The sequence below is a fragment of the Rhipicephalus sanguineus genome, chromosome 9, assembly GCF_013339695.2.
Source record: "Rhipicephalus sanguineus isolate Rsan-2018 chromosome 9, BIME_Rsan_1.4, whole genome shotgun sequence".
Classification (NCBI taxonomy): domain Eukaryota; kingdom Metazoa; phylum Arthropoda; class Arachnida; order Ixodida; family Ixodidae; genus Rhipicephalus; species Rhipicephalus sanguineus.
The window spans coordinates 62442278-62461610 of NC_051184.2; the positions used below are offsets into that span (position 1 = coordinate 62442278).

At 49.8% G+C, this 19333-nt stretch overlaps 1 protein-coding gene across 1 annotated transcript; it reads right to left on the minus strand.

Annotated features, from left to right (window-relative positions):
• Positions 1-369: 369 nt before the first annotated feature.
• On the minus strand, positions 370-2016 carry LOC125759938 (uncharacterized). Its single transcript, XM_049419456.1, has one exon. The coding sequence runs from the start codon at positions 2014-2016 to the stop codon at positions 370-372; it is 1647 nt and encodes a 548-aa protein (XP_049275413.1).
• Positions 2017-19333: the final 17317 nt, after the last annotated feature.

A 19333-nucleotide genomic window follows, 5' to 3' on the forward strand; every position in this document is an offset into this window, starting at 1 on the left:
TTGAGCGTCTTCTGAAGCAACGCCCGAAATCGTTGGCGCAGTTTCGACGGGCTGCTATAGACGTTCAGTAGGAATATGCTTTCTTTCCTCCGCTTAGTCGACACTAATTCGATGAGAGCGTGTTCCATCTGGACGCCGCTTAGTTCATGGTCAACGAATGTGAGACGCTTCCTTACGAGCGTGCATAGACCCCTTCCCTCGATTTTGCTGCTGTGCGCTTTGTAGCCTGTTAAAGTAACCGCGTTTGTAAGCGTTTCTTGCAGTAATATTACGCCTGGTTTTCGTGTTGAATGCCTGATGTGTTGCTGTAGAACTGCCTTTTTGCCGGCGAAGCCGCGGCAATTCCACTGCCATATTACTATCCCTTGATTAGCGTTGGCCATGATGCGGGTTTAAGGTACCCGGCTGCCCTTGATGGGTGCTCGGTCCCGCATCGCTGCTCGCCGTTACGTTTCCGTGTTGCGTAAATATGGGGTGATTCATTGTCATCTGCATGTTTCCCTCGAGGTTAGTGGTCCTGTTTGCGAGCCCGAGGACTGTTGCGTGTAGTGTCTCAATGGTGCTTTGCATGGTGCGTAGCATTTTCTTGATGTCTATAATTTCCGCTTGTACCTGGCTCTCGGAGCCTCCCGCGTAGGCTTCTGGTTGCATCGCCCGTTTTTTCGGAGCCGGTGCGCCCGCGTCTGGAATGCTCGCCGGCACCGGGTGTTTTTCGTTAGGTTTGCTCTGTTCCGGCGCAGCGCGCTCGCGTCTGAGTTCTCGCACCTCTTGCATTAGCTTTTGGAGTAAATCGCGCATTACCGCGTTCTCTTTTCTGAGCTCCTCCACAATACCGGTATTGGTCGCTTGATTTTGCTCTGGAACTGTAGTTGCTTTACCGACCCCCTCCCGCGCAGTGCCCCGGACCTTGTCAGCCCAGCTCACCTTGTCTACGGGAGCCGGCGTCGTGGATCTGGATCTTGTCGGAGCGCGGCTGCGCCTTGTCCTGCTACGAGACCGGGACCGGCTACGGGATCGCGACTTGGATCTTGGTTTGGTCATCTCGGTGGGCGGGAGGTCTTGCTGCGTCAGTTGGTTATTTGCAGATTGATGCTCCCATCGTCGTCTGCGAATCACGTACGGAGTCTTGTACCTTGCTTTGCAGTCCTTGTCGGCGGTCATGTGGGCGCCGCCGCAGAGGTCACACTTGGGCGAGCATTGGTGTTCTTGGTTGGGGTTGCGGAGACCGCAGCCACGGCAGATGCGGTTGGCAGGATTTGGGCAAACGTCCATACGGTGGCCGAGGCGGCCGCATTGGTAACAGATGTCGATTTGCTTGCGATATAAAGTGCAAGGGATGAGTGTTGCACCGTACCTGACGAGCTTGGGCACCTTGAGTCCGTCGAACGCGATGACTACCGTGGACGTATTGCCTATGCGTTTGGCGGCCAGTGCCAGTGGGTTTCTCGGGTTTACGATGTTCTCGTCCAGCGCTCGGGGTCCGTCCTCAATGGGAATGCCTCGAATCACTCCCTTTGTTGTATTATCGGGTGCAGTTTCGTACACATTCACTTCGTGCAGTTTCCCTTGGATGTAAATCTGCCGCATTCTGGCGTAGCGGTCCGCGTTCGCTCGTTTCGGAGTGCTGACGACGACGATGTTCTGGTGCAAGTTCGGACAGACCGTGTCTTCCGCGCTTTCTTCACCCGTCATACTGGCAGCCGCGAAGATGGCGGCGGTGACTGCCGGGGCGCCGACCTTGACGATGTCGAGGCCGCCCTGTGGTCGCACCACAATCTTGATATCCTCTTTCGGTAGTCTGGGCATGCGTCCCGCCTTGATAACCTTTCCTTTGACATTCTTAGGTTTCGTACCTTGCTGGCCTGAACCGAGCATGTCCGTTCTTGCGTCGATGTCGTGCGGCGAGTCCTGCGCGCGGTGCCGGGTTCTCGAACGCCGCGTTCCAGCGGTCTTCCATCCGGCGTCTTCGGTAAGTTCTTCGGCGGAAATATCTTCCCCCATCACTTGCACATTCATTCTTGAGTCACGTTCATCGGCTTGTGCCGCTTCGTTGGAAAGAGTCCGCATACGTGGCACCGCGTCCATCGGCGGCACGCAGCTGTTGCGCCGGCTAGGCCTAGCGGTAGGCGTTCGCGCCTAGACGTTCGCGCCCAGAGTGGCTGCGGCTGGGTCGAAGCACAGAGAGTTCAATAACACCGCGAAAAATGATGGCCCACCTAAAAATCAGGTATCTGTCGATTCCTCTCGACTTCACAGGTCCGTTAGTGAAAGATTTCCGGTGAAGCACGGTTGAAATCGCTGCGAAATCATTTGTTGAAGCCGGAGCCGATGAAGCACGTCCGCTTACTTCGGCGATCGCAGCGCCCTCTGCGAGAGCTTCCACTTCAGAATTTTTTTAAAACCTCCTTGGACTCAACTCACCGGTCACCTACCAGACGCCGGCACCATGCGTCACGAACGCTCTGGCCCTCACTGTCGCCCTCACTCCAACTGCCACGCGCTCCGAGTATTGCGTTTCGATCGCCAAGCGCTGTACAGTCATGAACACGCTTAGCGTGAACGCGGGAGAGCTCGCCGCACGCTGGCATTAGGGACGTCTACGTACATCAACGCATCTCGGCACATTCGCAGTACTTTAATTGTGACAGCCCCGCCACGGTGGTCTAGTGGTTATGGCGCTCGACTGCTGACACGAAGGTCGCGGGATCGAATCCCGGCCGCGGCGGCTGCATTTTCGGTGGAGGCGAAAATGTCTGAGGCCCGTGTACTTAGATTTAGGTGCACGTTAAAGAACCCCAGGTGGTCGAAATTCCCGGAGCCCTCCACTACGGCGTCTCTCATAATCATATCTTGGTTTTGGGACGTTAACCCCAGATATTATTATATTATTATACTTTAATTGTGACACTATTCTAAACTCGCGCGCACCACGACATTTGAGCACACCTTCGTTCATAGGGCTGACTGATGACGCGATGCACGCGACTGAAAAATGATCACACCGAAAACGAACGGCGCATGCGCGGAGCTTCGTGTTGGAGTAGGATGACGTTGCTGATGGCACCGTGCTGCGAGAGCTCCCATGTTCACCGCAATGTTCAAGCCAACCGTTCCAACTACGGCGCCGAAAACCCTTTCTTTCCTTTTAAATGCGAAGCATTTCTTAGCGAACTTCTGCGACTTTGAGCGTATCTATCTATCTATCTATCTATCTATCTATCTATCTATCTATCTATCTATCTATCTATCTAGCCGCCTACGACTTTGTGCTCTCCTGGCCGTTTCGTTAATCGGATGTATACCAAAATTGGTGTGTCATAACATGGCCTTATTACGAACATAAATGGCAGGTCATATCATGACAATCATGACACGCATGTCATGAACAGCACGATTTACATTCCACGGCCTTTGGGCTCCCTGGCCGTTCCGTTAATCGGATGTATACCAAAATTGGTGTGTCATAACATGGCTTTATCACGAACATAAATGACAGGTCGTATCATGAAAATCATGACACGCATGTCGTGAACAGCATGATTTACATTCCACGGCCTTCGGGCTCCCTGGCCGTTCCGTTAATCGGATGTATACCAAAATTGGTGTGTCATAACATGGCCTTATCACGAACATAAACGACAGGTCATATCATGAAAATCATGACATGCATGTCATGAACAGCATGATTTACATTCCACGGCCTTTGGGCTCTTGCGGCCGTTCCGTTAATTTCATATATACCAAAATTGGTACGGCGTGACAAGAGTTCATGACGAACATAATGACAGGTCCTAACATGCAAATCATGACGCGCATGTCATGTGCAGCATGATTTACATGACATGGTCTCGGGGCGCTCGCGGCCGTTTAAATGAAGGGATACATACGAAAACTGGTATGACGAGACATTTCTGTATGACGAACATAACCGACACGTGGTAACATGAAAATCATGATATGCATGTCACGTATGACATGATTTACATGCCACGCTCATGGCGCACTCGCAGCCGTTTCGCTAGATTGATATACACCAAAATTGGTATTGTGCGATGTGACTTTATGAAGAACATGAATAACAGGCGGTAGCACGAAAACCATGACATCCACGACATGTATGTCATGATTTACATGCCACGCTCACGATGCATTCGCGTCCGTTTCGCTTGCGTGATATACACCAAAATTGGTGTTACGCGACACGACTGTATGTCGAACGTGAGACGTGGTAACATGAAAATCATGACATGCAAGTCATGTACGACCTAATTTACATGCCACGCTCATGATGCGCTAGCGGCAGTTTCAGTAGATTGATATACACCAAAATTGGTATTGCGCGATGTGACTGTATGAAGAATATGAATGACAGTTGGTAACATGAAAACCATGACATGCATGTCATGTATGTCATGATTTACATGCCACGCTCATTGTGCAATCCCGGCCGTTTTTTAACGTAAATGAAAGGTGGTAACATGATAATCATGACATGCATGAAATGTACGACATGATTTACATGCCATGCTCATGGCGCACTCGTGGCCGTTTCGCTAGATTGATATGCACCAAAATATGTATTGCGCGATGTGACTGTATGAAGAATGCCACGCTCATGATGCGCTAGCGGCAGTTTCAGTAGATTGATATACACCAAAATTGGTATTGCGCGATGTGACTGTATGATGAACATTAGTGACAGGTGGTAACATGAAAAACCATAATATTCATGTCATGTATGGCATGATTTACATTCTCTACTCATGGTGCACTCGCGGCCATTTCACTCCTTTGATATACACCAAAATTGGTATTGCGCGATGTGACTGTATGACGAACATAAGTGAGAGGTCTTAACATGTGAATCATGTTATGCATGTCATGTATGATATGATTTACATGCCACTGTCATGGTGCGCTTCCGGCCGTTTTGTTAACGTGATATATACCAAAATTGGTATGGCATGACACGAGTGCGTGATGAACATGAACGACAGGTCATGCATTTATATACCAGAATATGCGTTTCATTGGCATGGTGTACACTAGACTGTGCATGCATGCGTGCATGGCAAACATGCGATATATGGTGGACTAGATGCCATGGCATGAATGATTTCATTTGGCTCAAAGACAAACAAGGCGATGTATGCAGCTCTTTGCTGGCTGCTTCGCATTACATCGATTCCCACAGTGCGTGGGATCTGCCGAATTTTTTTTAGATGCGAAAGCATCTTATGCTCGGGGCAGTGTCCGTACTGCGGCGTCCGCACCCATACTGCGCATGCGCCAACTCTCCCCCCTCTCCTCCCGTAAGCGCGAGGAGGTGGGAGGAGGTGGCGTGAGCGCTGCCACCGCTTCGTTTCTCCTTTTCCGTTTCTCTCTCTCCGCCACAGCTGTGCCACTCCGCCACTCTCCTTCGCAACGGCTCTATGGACGCTCGCGAAGCTGAACGTAAACGGCAACGCCGGCAAGCGAATCTCGAAGCCCTGAAAGTGCGCGTTCGCTGTGTTTCCGTCATTCTGTCTCTTTGCAACGGTATGCAAAACGCCACGAACAACGTCAACGTCGGCGCTAGTTGCAGCGGTAGCGCCACCGCCACGGAGCGAGGAAGGCTCGGGAAGCCGAACGTAAACGTCAGCGTCGGCAAGAGGTAACTCAAACGCCTCGACAACCACCGTCTCATAAGTCACATAAGAGAAACGGAAACTCGTTGCGCACCCCCCGCGAACGTCAACGTCGGCGCTAGTTGCAGCGGTAGCGCCACCGCCACGGAGCGAGGAAGGCTCGGGAAGCCGAACGTAAACGTCAGCGTCGGCAAGAGGTAACTCAAACGCCTCGACAACCACCGTCTCATAAGTCACATAAGAGAAACGGAAACTCGTTGTGCACCCCCGCGATGCTTTCGCATCCCACGATGGTTGCCTGTAGGAGGAGATGATGTGTAATTTTTTTTGGCATTCTCCTTACTGATAGCCGCGCCTCGACGTATCGTAGCATTCTCGAACGGGAGCGCCGATTCCGTATAGACAGACTTCGCGCAAAACGTTTTGCTTCCTTTCACTCCGCCGGAGTTGAAGAGGCCCTGCAACACTTTTTCAAGTAATCATCGAAAGGCTTCATCAAAGGAGTTTATTGCCTCACGAATCGACTGCCGCATTTTTTTTTAGAATATCCGTCAAGCACGAGCGGTGTTACAGGGATTTGGCGCACGCTTTAAGCGCTTTCTCTCTCCTCTCGTACCAGCGAGCGCGTTGAAAGCTGTGCAGCAGGACGGGGCTAGGGGATGACAGGGGGCACGAAGCGCGCGTCATGACCTTGAGCGCTTTCTTTTCTTTTTTTTTCTTCGAATGCGCGGCTTACCTTCTGTGTGGTCGCGAGAGAGAGAGAGAGAATAAACACGTTTATTTGATGTTCCGTGATCGTAAGCGAGCGCGCCGGCACGTGGCGCTATCCCGCGGCGACCTCGACAACTGTGCAGCGCACAGTGCTCGAGTCAGCCAATTGCCATGGAGTTCAGGTTTATGGCGGGGACATTTGAGCTTACGGCGTCATTTATCGAGAGAAGAGGGAGTGATTTGTAGCTAACTTTGAGAATTAATTGTAAATTCCAGGCCGCGTTATGGCGTTTGGCTCACGTGTTCTTAGCAGCCTCGACTATCCGCCGGCAGTGTTTTCTGACCATGCTAAATAAGCGTTGCAGCACCCCTTTAAGGCTTGCCGTAATAACTTAGCAAGGAAAATGTCGCGCTGCTAAGCTCGAGGGCGCGGGTTCGATTTCCGGCCACGACGGCCGCATTTCGACGTGGGCGAAATGAACACCCGTTTGCTTAGATTCAGGTCCACGTTAAGAACTTCAGGCGGTCGAAGTTTATCTGGAGTCTTAAGTACGGCTTGCCCCATAATCATATTGTGGTTTTGGCGCGTACCGTAGTTAATACGCTGCGCGCGCTTTCCCAATGATTCTTTGACTCATGAGAGCTATGCTACGTTTCACACATCAGGTGCAACGCTGTCGAGGCTAGCGAGCATAGACGTGCGCAGGGTTCTCGTCCGAGTGAGGGGGGGGGGGGTTCATCTCAGCGCACCCCCCCCTTCTCTTAGGTGACTAGGGGGGAGGCGCCCGCCCCTCTGCGCCTCCCCCCCCCCCTCCCCCGTGCGCACGCCTATGCTATTGAGACTTCTTACAGGAGATGCCTTCTCATTAAGTATTAGTTAAATGATTTTACCACCAAGAATAGATTTTTCTTTTCGCTTTTAGGCTGAGTATTAAATGAAGATGTTTGTGCCTTATAAATAAACAAAGCCTGTTAGACGACTGGATCCCTTGGCTTCTTGTGCGTGTGTGAGTGTGTGTATGTGTTTGTGCGTGCGTTTGTGCGTGCGTGTGAGTGCGTGCGTGTTTCATATACAGTGCTTCATATGCGCGCCGTCGCGACGCGTCACGCGGAGGCTTGTGCGAGAGTTTACAACGAGAAAAATCGACCACGAGACGCGCGGAGTTATACATTTCGCTGACCGAACTTCTTCCATAGCTTCCACAGCGTTGCACCTGATGTTTGCAACGGAGTATAGGGAGAACTACTTTCTCTCTCTTTCTTTTATAGGTTACAGAGGAAGCGCCTTGTTAATTTCAAATGAATACGAAATACCGGGAATCTACACACCAAAGCAACGATGTGATAATGAGGCACGCCGTGGTGGAGGGCTCCGGAAACTTAGACCACTTGTGGTGTTTTAACGCGCGCCTAAATCTAAATACATGGGCCTCTAGTATTTCACCTCCATCGAAATGCCAGGACGATTAGAAAAACACGTCAACTTTGTTGACTAACGCGTACTTTTCGACACTTCAAGAAGCCTCACCGTTTCACCGTTAGCACTTATAACATCGCTTGGCAGCCTGTTCCAGAGTTCAAAAGCTGACCGAAAATTTCAATATCGGAAAGGATACTATAGGTAATCATCTTTTAGGTTTTCATTTCATTCGGCCCGCAAGTATCAATATTTGAACACCCACGTTATATTTAGTCAATCTATACCTTTAACTGGCCCTTACGCCACAAAACCCAACGAATACCGTATTTATTCGAATCTAAGCCGATGTCTTTTTTTTTTCGAAAAAACTATGCGCGAAAGTGGGGGGTCGGCTTAGATTCGAGTATAGATTCGAGTACAATGATTAAGTTTTTTTTTTTGCTGGTCTTGCAAATTTCGGGGGTCGGCTTAGAATCGGGGCCGGCCTAGGTTCGGGTAGATACGGTAATCATCATCAGTCGTACGAAACTAAAATAAAAATATTGGAGTTCGCACCCGCGTCATGGGCCTAGAAGCCAGATTCTACCTTTCTGCTGCGTTGTACTTGCCTCTCTGCGAGAGCATGAAGAGATAAGGAGTCAGATAGCCGAACCTGGTATCATCAGTCTTCCCGATTCGAGCGGTCTTGTCGCACCGAGTGAATTTTATGTCCCGCGGGCGTCGTAAAGCTTCACATTTCCTAAGCGGTGCTTAAAGGGTGCTTTTTTATCTAGACGTCGGCAACAAATCACCTTTTTATAGAGGTGTCGAGGAAAAGTCTCTTTAAGGCGCCCATTGGACAGACGCATTTGACGCATGTCTTTGGTGGGGAGGCACTCCAGCGCTACTGCGTATGTGGTGTTTTCTCTCTCTCTCTCTCTCTCTAAAAGAGCGAAGACCACTTTAAATGAAACTGAGAAAAACGCAGTTTTTTGCCACTCACAATATGATCGGGCCTGCTACTACAATATTTTGCCAGAGTGCTCATATCACCAAAATACCTGAAATCTGTATTTCGGCTGAAATCTACATAGCCCACTACCTTCGGTATTCATTAGTAAAATTTGGATTTGGCTCTTATAGATTGGAACATTTCACTTGGGCTTGAATTAGCTCGTAAACGAAGTCTAAATTGCAGATAATGAAAGATATACCAATATTTTGCGACAAAATTAACACCCTATTATGCTTCCGTCGGTGCCGTTCATTGTTGCATGGGCGTAATGGCGATGACTATAGACTTGTAGAGCGAGTGGTCCTTCACGGCAAAAGGCGCACCATTCTGGAATATCGGCAGCGTTTTTTCGTTCTTGGCATCCAGCGAAGGCCTTCAAAAATGCTTCAGCTCTTCTTCTTCTTCTTAGCTCGTTTTATGCCACGCCATTTCGGATCACCTCTTCTTCTTCAAGAAATATATTGGTGCCCAATATCTTCATTTAAGTTGCCTCCTATATCCAATATACCATCTTGGAGCGAAAGAACATGATACTTCAGCGCAAAACTCGCAAAGAAACACTAAAAGACAGAAGGAAGCGCGAAAGTCGGCGTCATACTCTTTATATTCGAGTCTTGCCCTAAAACATCACGTCCTTCAGCAAGTACCAATTCGTCCAAGAAAAAATTCGGCAGATCCCACGTACCGTGGAAATCGATGTTATGCGAAGCATGCGCGGGATGGCGACTGTGGCGTAATTTTTGACATTTAGGGAAACGTTACGGAATGACGCTAGAGAAATGTGGAAGTGGTATACGCACACTCACATGTTGAAGAGTTGCAGATGTATTATATAATTAATTGTTCACAGTTGCGTAACGATGCCAACATAAACATGGCTGTTACCAACACCAGACGCGGTAAGCTGATATGTAGTGCTTATATTCTTCAATGCTGGATAGCGCGAAGACAAGGAAGAAACACAGATGCGCAGGAAAGGCGTTACTCGCAACTAAGGTTCATTCAGGAAAGTTTCCCTAGATATATACACAGCCGAGTGGCACGCGCAGGTGCACTGCTTGTACGTTACAGTCGCAGTTGCAGTTGTTACAGTTGTTAGGCTTGTACTTGTTCGTTATGACGGACACCGCACGCACGTTTCACGAACTCTTGTGCATGGATGGAAAGGGTTCTTGACAGTTCTTGAACAAGGTCATCATCACCGTGATCAGTGAGCTCCAGCAGCTGGACCGGACTTGTTATTCGGATCCGTTCGTGATCGCGGCTGCGAGGGGTCTAAGTGCAGTGAAGTGCGAGGTATAGTACAGCTGGTGGAAATCCTGGATGCGTCTTACGATTAAATGATCTATGATGCCTCCTGTCCTGGACGTGGCAGCGAGGTCTTTTGATGCCGTGTCCACATCCAAGCCGTCTTTCACGCAGTATGAGGACCAGGCGTTGTTGGGTCTTGATAAATCAATGCTGAAGTCACCGGTAATGATGAGAGGCCTGGTTCTTTCGGCGGATTTATTGTAGGAAGCATTGATCCCGGTTTTTGCGTAATGCACGTGGTCGACATTGCGGACCACGTGGACGAGTAGATGGTAGTTGAGCGTCTTCCAGGGCTGTTCTGTCTTCAGCTTCCTCACTTTCCTTGCGTCCGCCGCGGTGGTGTAGCGGTTACGGTGCTCGGCTGCTGACCCGAAGGTCGGGGGTTCGATCCCGGCCGCGGCGGTCGAACTTCGATGGAGGAAAAATGCTAGATGCCCATGCACTGTGCGATCTCGGTACACGTTAAAGAATACCAGATGGTCGGAATTTCTGGAGCTCTTCGCTACGGCGTCTCTCGTAATCATATCGTGGTCTTGGGACATAAAACCCCAACAATTATTATTCTCACTTTCCCTTCGTGTCAATGCGTGTGTGTTCGCCGTTACCGTGTTGGCTGAGACTCTGTATCACCTGTGGCACATACCCGCAAAACATAAACTCTGGTGTTCGGGTATGTGCCACATGTGACTGACAGAAAGGGTTTCATTACGTACGCGACAGGTATTTTGCGTTGCTCATGTCATGACCAGTGGATCATGTTCGTCATACGCTGATCCCCTGCTATGCCAATTTTCGTATATTACAAGTTATGAAGATGACCTGGAGAGCGCCCAGACGTAGGCAGCTAGATAGATAGATAGATAGATAGATAGATAGATAGATAGATAGATAGATAGATAGATAGATAGATAGATAGATAGATAGATAGATAGATAGATAGATAGATAGATAGATAGATAGATAGATAGATAGATAGATAGATAGATAGATAGATAGAAACGGCCAAAGTGTCTGAGGTTCGTTAAGAAATGCTTCGCACTTAGAAGCTAATTGGGGCACGAAAGCACGATAGGAAAGCAACTAGGACACAAATGAAGCAGTTCGGACGCGGCTATGTTGATTGTTTCCTTCACGATTGTTAACGCAGCGCTGGTTTAATGAATCTGGCTCTCTACGATTCATATGATTCAAACAGGCGCAGGAGTTGGCCCATATTTTATTATAAACTGCCTTTTTGAGTTCACGTTACAATCAGGAATTGCCGCATTTCGATTAGAAAAGTTTTAAAACAAAGACTCTTAGGCGTCCTTTACGTTCCCGTGAAGTTTGGCCCAGTTTCGGCTTCTGGATTTGGCTGTTTTAGGGGAAAAAAATTGAAAAGCAACCTAGAAACAACCTGCATCCCCTAGCTAAGGCCTAGAAACAACCTAGAAGAAATTAGATTAGCCTTCATAATCATCCAGTTTCGCTGTTTCAAGCCTTGCGCGGCTTAGTGCAAACTTCGCCTGATTATTTTATCGGCGAAGCTGTTTAGCAAATCGTTCCTTGTCCAGCGAAACAAAAAAAAAACTCGGTCAAGTATTCGCCACAGGAATTGGGAAGCCCCACTACCGAGTAAAAACGAAATCAAGTTTCTTCACAAGGAGAAACTCGCGTCGGTCGTGTAAAAAACTATCATTATCATGAGCGCAGTAACTCGGCTGGCACGCGCTCACTTTGTCATCTTCATCTTCTGCTCAGTTCTCAGAGCGAGTGCGCCAATTTGCCCGGCGTGGGATGCAAAAACTCGGATGAGCAAGAGAACGAGCACAGAGAGAGAGAGAGACGGCGATAGAAAGAAAGAAAAAAGACAGAATAAAACAGAGAAATATTAGAAACAAACAAAAAAAGAGGTACATAACATAAGCGTTGTCACGTGGCATGTTCCCGCCAAATAATCTAATGCGACGTCACGGCTAGTCACGTGACATATTCCCGGCAAAAAACGAAAAAGGAGGCACCACTATAGTCATGCGACACTTTCCCGCGAAAAGTGGCGCCACTGGTCACGCGACACATTCTCGCCAGAAGTGGCGTTACTGGTCATGTGACCCGTTCCCGCCAAAAACAATCGCGTTGTCTATCGTACCACCACCCGTTCGTACTCCTCCTCCGATCACGCCACCTCCAGCAGTAGTCAGTCCGAGAGCCTCTTGTTACCAGCTTGGAACAACACATCAATGGGCGTGAAACGCGCCACTGTCACACGATACTTTGCGGTTACAGCCAAGTTCAATCCAAGTCCAACCTTACTACATCCAAGTTCAAGCCAAGTTCAACCTCGCTGCGGCCAAGTTCAAGCCAATTCCTACCTAGCTACAGCCAAGTTCAGCCTAGATACAGCAGTAACTAAGCATGAGACCGGTCAGCTTCGCCGTGTATCAGGCTTTGAGCCATTTTTTTCTACCACGTTCTCCGTTTTGCGGCACCTTAGTAGACCGCTGGCGAGTATGGCGAGGTTTGCCCAGTTTCTGCATACGTATTTGCCTGCGGACAACTACATTTTCAGTGGACCATTAGCGGGTAGTGAGGCTAGTCAATTTCTGTGGTACCTGCCTGCATTTCGGGCTTTCAGCGTTTGGTCGCATGTTTCGCCTAGGTATCTGGGGCTTCACTCTAAAAATGTGCGCCATTTCACCCCGACTCGGGAAAACCTAATGAAGCGTGTGTTGCCTTGACGTTGAGAGATATAACATGTCCCGTCTACTGCTTTCGTTTATCGTCCAAACATCGTGAAGCGCACACATTTACAAATTACAAGGCTTGAAGATTCAAGCGGTTCAATAGGAACCCTAAAACATGTCGCGTACGTTAACGAAAGCGAAAATGACCCCCCACGGTAGTCTAGCGGTTATCGTGCTCGAATGCTGACCCGCAGGTCGCGGGATCGAATCCCGGCCGTCGCGGCCGCATTTTCGATGGAGGCCACAATGCTTGAGGCCCGTGTGCTTAGATTCAGGTGCACGTTAAAGAACCCCTGGTGGTCGAAATTTCCGGAGCCCTCCACTACGGCGTCTCTCGTAACCATATCGTGGTTTTGGGACGTTAAGCCCCAGCAAATATGATTACGAAAGCAAAAATACCATTACAGACAAAAACAATAAAACCGCTGCGCACAAAACCAAATAGGTATAATTTACGTTAATCCACATAAATGAAAGGTGTAAATCGAAATCAGTGATAGCGAAAAAGAAAAGAATGGAGTCCGTGTCTACGGATGCCGCGCAGGTCGCGGCGGTGCTCGTGTTTTGCCCCGCAGTCGTTGGCCCCGCTAGCTGGTTAGCATGCTGCACTTGTCCCTGCGGTTCATGGGTGAACCCAGCGGGCAGTGAAATGCCTCGGCGAAGGGAGCGAAGTTGCGCGCGGCCGCGTTGCAGTCGGGAGAGTGGCGATTTCCCGCGTGGTCTTCTTCGCACAGGGTGAGGCAGGCCGTCATAAAGAACACCTGCTGCGCGGTGTATTGCTCCAGGCCTTTCAGCCGGGGTTCGCTGGTACCGTTCACCGTCTGCACGTGCCAAACACGCGAAGGACAACAGTTAGTACAACAGAGAACTTCACTTCACTGTGCTTTATTACCTTAAAGACCCCTTGATAGGGGTATTACATAACGGGCGGAAATACGTTAGTACATAATTTGCAGAATGCATAACTGATCGCGAAAAAACATGAGCAAAATTACAAGAAAGATGCACGAGTTAAAATACATAATTTGCACAATACATAACTGAATTAGAAAAAACAGCGCAAAACCACAGGACACACAGGAAGGGGACGCACACAGCGCTGAACTCTCAACAAATTTATTGTGAAAAACGAAATGCAACGCCTATAAATAGACATGAACCACTCGCATAATAGTGCGTCACTGGACATAGCGCAGATAAGCCGCGAATAGCACAACCAAGACAGATCACGTCAAACGCCTCCGTAGATACCCCATTTCCTTGGGCAATAATGTGATTGACGGGGTGCTGACACAGTTTTCACCCAACTGCGAAATCTTATACGCTTCAACAACTTCACGTGTTAGGCGATCCCTGTGCTTGCTGACAACAATACATTTCTCAAAAATAGTGCTGTGTGCTATTTCTCAAAAATCAGCGCTGTGTGCGTCCCCTTCCTGTGTGTCCTGTGGTTTTGCGCTGTTTTTTCTAATCATGTACAACCAACAAGCCCATCTCTCCGCACATAACTGAACCTTGGTGCACGTAATTGCTACATCTACCTCTTAGCCTCCTGTTCCTTTCCCTAAGACGCTCCGCTGCACATGAAGTCTACCGGTATTTCTTAAACAATAGTTCGCGTCATTGTTCTTACAAACTAAAAGTCAGTTTCACCGCAAGGGCGAAGCAATGAGGGCGATATCAACGAACTGTAATGTAACTTGAAGTGAGGCTGGCAGCTAACTCTTTTGTATGCGATCTCGCGTAACTTTACAAAACGCTGGTGTAAGAGAATACGGCCGCGCCAGGGAGAGGTGCTCTTTCCACACAGTCTTCCTTGAGAGCGCAGCACGTAAAAGGGGGTATACTAGCCGCCCGCTGATGGCTGTCGAGATAGCGCGCACGCCAGCGATCGCCACCACGCCCTTAGAATCAAAGCTCAAAGTTGCTGCTGCTCGAGTGACAACTCCCCCCCCCCCTCGCGTCTTTTCATGCTCGTTCAAGACAGGCGGGGCGTTTCCTTTCTGCTTCTACGGCAGGCCTCCCGAGCGGGGCATGTTATCGCATGCGCCCTCCAAGCGACGGAGATGGACCGGCTCGTTCGATCTCTGCTTCATGCGCGTTCGTCGCCCCCACTCACGCGCTTTTACCCGTGGTAGGACATACGATGCACGGTGGATGTTATCAATTTGGGCTTTTTACAGGACATGACGGCGACAGCAAAAGCCCCTCGAGAGAATCTATATATTTGCTATCGCAATACAAAGAAAAATACATGAGCTATAAAGTGTTACATAAGTCAGCACAAATACATAGACCTACATAATACAAACTCAAATTGCATGAGCATACAGGTGTGCTAACAGCAGTCATCGTCATTGTGAAAAGTGCGCAGTGACACTCTCCATAAACGAACAAGGGCAAATGATCGCGGCGATTTTGTGGGGCAGGTTGTTCCAATCTGTAGCGGCACGGAAAAAAATGAGGTAGGAAAGGTAACTGTGCGCATGTGAGGTCAGCCCACTTGAAAAGCGTGTCGTGTACGATGAGATGTTCGGGCTGGGTGGAGGTGGTTGATTAAACGAGGTGCGAGATAAAACTTTTGAATAAGCGAAAAGGGTCTAGTGCATCGGTGCGTACAAAGTTATTGGGTACGTATTCGCGTTAAAAGACTCGTCGCGCAAAAACGGACGCAAGAAATAATTCAAGACACCACAAACGTCGACAAACAAAAGTCTTGACATAAACAGGTAACACCATCGACAGGTTTTTCAAAAAAAAAAGAACAGGAAACGCGGACCCGGCTACGGTGACCAACCGGTCACCGTAGTGGTCAGTGCAGGACCCGGACTCTCCCGCAGTGAGGACTATTAAGGATTTGAAAGCCTTTGGTGCCTCATCAAAACTTGGAGGACGCTTGCGCTTCGCCTTCAGGAGTAAAAGGGGATAGCGTAACGTATCTTGTAAGGTGAGTCGATTGTTATATTCGAAAGAGGAAAACTGCGACTATGAAACGAAGACAGTGATGGACATCTGGACAGGACAACAACCAATGGGTTTAGATCTGAATGCTTATTGAACGAAGCTGACACCCCTCACAAACGTGACACGGCTGAGATAGCTCAGTGACGCATGCGCTGCTGTGTTCATGTGTAAAAAGACAGAGCGTGCAAGCAAGGACGCAAGAAGGAAGTCACGAAACCCCAAACGCGGCGTTTGTGGTGTCGGGACTTCTTTCTTGCGACCGTGTTTGCACGCCCTGTCCTTTTAGAATACTTACCAACTAGCGCAGCTCTCTGTTATTCTAAGGATCACGTGTGTGGGTTTCTTAAGCGAGCGTGCACTTCTAAGTCCAGTGCTTGTCCTGTCTGGCTGTTTTTCATCACCGTCTTCGTTTTATAATCGCTGGTTTCCTCTTCCGAATATCGAAGTGACTATGGCTTGAAGAGATGAAAAATTCTTGAACGCGATGCGTCGCTGGTGCCAACGTTTCGACAAACGGTCTCATCTTCAAGGCTGTAAGCTGCAGAAGACAAGACCTTGAATTTGCAGCCTTGAAGAAGACAAGACCGCATGACATTGGCTCCGGCGACGCACCGGGTTGAATAATTTCTCATCTCTTCATGCTTCCATCTTTCCCTGAACTGCTACCTCACCTGGATCTCAATGGCTTTGTGAAATTGCATAGTACAAGTCAATAAAGCCATCTTGCCGTAATTCATGAATTACGAAACATCCACATTCTGAATCGGCATTGCATTATACTGCAAATGACGTCGCCATGTCCTCCCTGTATTGGCCTCGAGATCTTGGAGTGGCGCCCTCTCGCGTGCGACGTCAGAGCGGGGACTCCGCTCTCAACCGCGCTGCAGCAGCCGCTGCTCCTGTATGCGGTTCGTCTGCTTCAGGCGGGAACTTTGTCGAACGAACAGCCTCGCGACGGTCAACTAACGCCTGCAACGAATGTTTTTGAGTGTAATCTTGAACTTGTTTTAGTTGCGGCCCAATCGATAGGGCCAAGAAATCCCTCGGATGGCCGACGAGTGCGTCGATACCACCGACCGCATTGCTGGTAAGAAAGTGAAACTATGTGTGAGTGCTCTCGCTCGTTATATTGTTTCCACCGTGCGATACTAATTAGTTTGGGTGTTTCTTTCGATATTTCAGTAAGCGTGCCGTTCCCCAACATCTACAAGTATGTAGATAAAGCTTGTGAAAGGTTGCGGTGCCTCATCGAGGGCGAGGTGGTGTACGACGCAGGCCACGTTGTTGAATGCGCGATCGAGGCCATCAACGGAGATCGCATCACCGTCACAGCTCTCGTCCAGCAAACAAGTGCGCAAGTGCCGCCTTGTTTCACACCCCCCTGCCGATGCCCATGATCGCAGTTTGTCCCGTAATATTGGTTCAGTGAGAACGATATTACGTCGTAGTTCATGTTAACACCGCACAGGGCCGTCGCATGGGTATTAGAATATAACAAATAGCTAATCGCTGATTATACCACGCACAGGGCCACAGAGATTAACGTGGCAAAGGCAAGCTGGGTCGAGTTTCACGCCACGCAGCCTAACAAAAAGCTTAAAGAGCTCCGCTTTTAAAAAAGTGTCTGTACTGCTTCAGGGGAAAGCTTTTAGAGAATGTGCACTAAACAGCGGCAACAGGTTTCGCTTATGAATTTATGATAAGCAGTCCGCTAGGCGCGCGCTTGCCTTCCTAAGTAAACTACGTATGTACACCATCCAAGTGCGGCCGTAGTCTCAGATATCCTGCGCCGCTCAGCTGAGCTCACGAGACGCGCTTTCCTGCGAGGCGATTCGGAGGCCGCGTCGACGGCACCGCGCCTGGTGTAAGTTGCCTATGCTTATAGCCTGCGTGCAATAAACGGCCTAAGTATTGGCGAGGCGCTTAAACACGGTCACAAGCTTATACCTTAGAGTGACGCGTACAGTGGGTAGCAGACTGTACGCGAAGTGCTTGCTGCACGCGGTCGATGAAGGCGTGGGGCGCTTTCCCGTTTTGAGCTTGACTATTCACTTCTTCTTCAGCTTCGGGTCCTTAGGATAGTTGTGAAAGCCTTTTTCACGAGCGGACGAAATACACTGAGGCACAGAACAGTACTTCACCATTGCGCAGCACTCACTGCGGAGACACGCGGCCGCAGTTCTGAGAAACAAAGAGCTGTGGTTCTAAATGAACGTTAAAAGTAGACCCACGGTTGTTCGAACAGCGTCAGTAGCCACCATACGCAAGATAACCAATCGAACTGCTTTTTTGCTGAGATTTACCACGACGGTGGTTTCAACACGGCGCTGGGCCTACGTAGCAGACGAAAGCACGCGAATCCCCGCTCTGACGTCATAAAGGCGCCGTTCGCAGCGCCGCCATCGGTCGCACACCAGGCCAATAGTAACGCACCTTGTTGTACGCCGCGTACGCCAGTGCCAGTGCCGGTAAGTACGGGAACGCCTTGAGCTTCTCGTTGCGGTCCGAGCACAGCATACCCTCCAGCAGCCTGTCCTTCAAGTCGGCCATGGGAGTCACCGATAAGGCGGCCATGTGCAGTAGCGTCCGGGCGTTCATGCTGCGCACGAGCCGGTCGGCGTACGCGAATCCCAGGCCCCCGTAGCGCATGGCCTCGGTGCCCGCTCCGTAGAAGAGCGGGGGCTGCACCGCGGCCGTGGACACCGCGACCTCCTTGAGAACCGGTTCGAAGAAGGTCAGCGACGTCGGGTCAAGACGGTAGAACTTGGCAGCGGCGCTGCGGTACGGTCTGAGGGTAGAGAGAAAAGGCGTGATAAGTCGGATCGCGTCCGGTCCAGCTACACAGTCGCGTAGCCTGGGGTTGGCGCCCCGGCCCGTGACTCCCCCCCTCGAAATTTTTTTGCCATGGCATAGAGAGCACAAAATGACACTCGATCACATCTGCCTGCCTGGCCCCCACTTGAAATCAAGGAGGTGCCCCCCCCCCCTTCCGAAAAAAATTTCTGCCTACGCCCCTGGAGCCACATCCACATGCCCTGGATTGTGGGAATAAAGGAACAGTGCGAAACTGGGGTTCATATTGTTGGGCCACCTCGTCGATGCTTCTGGTGTGCGGCCGGACCCTGAGAAAATTCGTGCCGTCACCAGTTTTCCAGTACCCCAATCCGCCAAAGATGTTCGGAGTTTTGTGGGACTCTGTTCCTATTTCCGGCGGTTCGTGAAAGACTTTGCAGCAATCGCTCGACCACTTACTGATCTTCTAAAGAAAGACGTCCCATTTTCGTGGGGGTCCACTCAAGCTGCCGCCTTCTCTCACCTCATCACAATTTTGACGACGCCACCTATATTGGCCCACTTTGACCCATCCGCCCCGACTGAGGTCCGAACTGATGCCAGTGGTCACGGGATCGGAGCCGTCCTCGCCCAACGTCAGCAGGGACACGACCGCGTTATCGCCTACGCTAGTCGCCTCCTTACACCTGCGGAGCGCAACTATTCGATCACCGAACGAGAATGCCTTGCTCTTGTCTGGGCGGTCTCCAAGTTCCGTCCATATTTATATGGCACTCACTTCTCCGTAGTC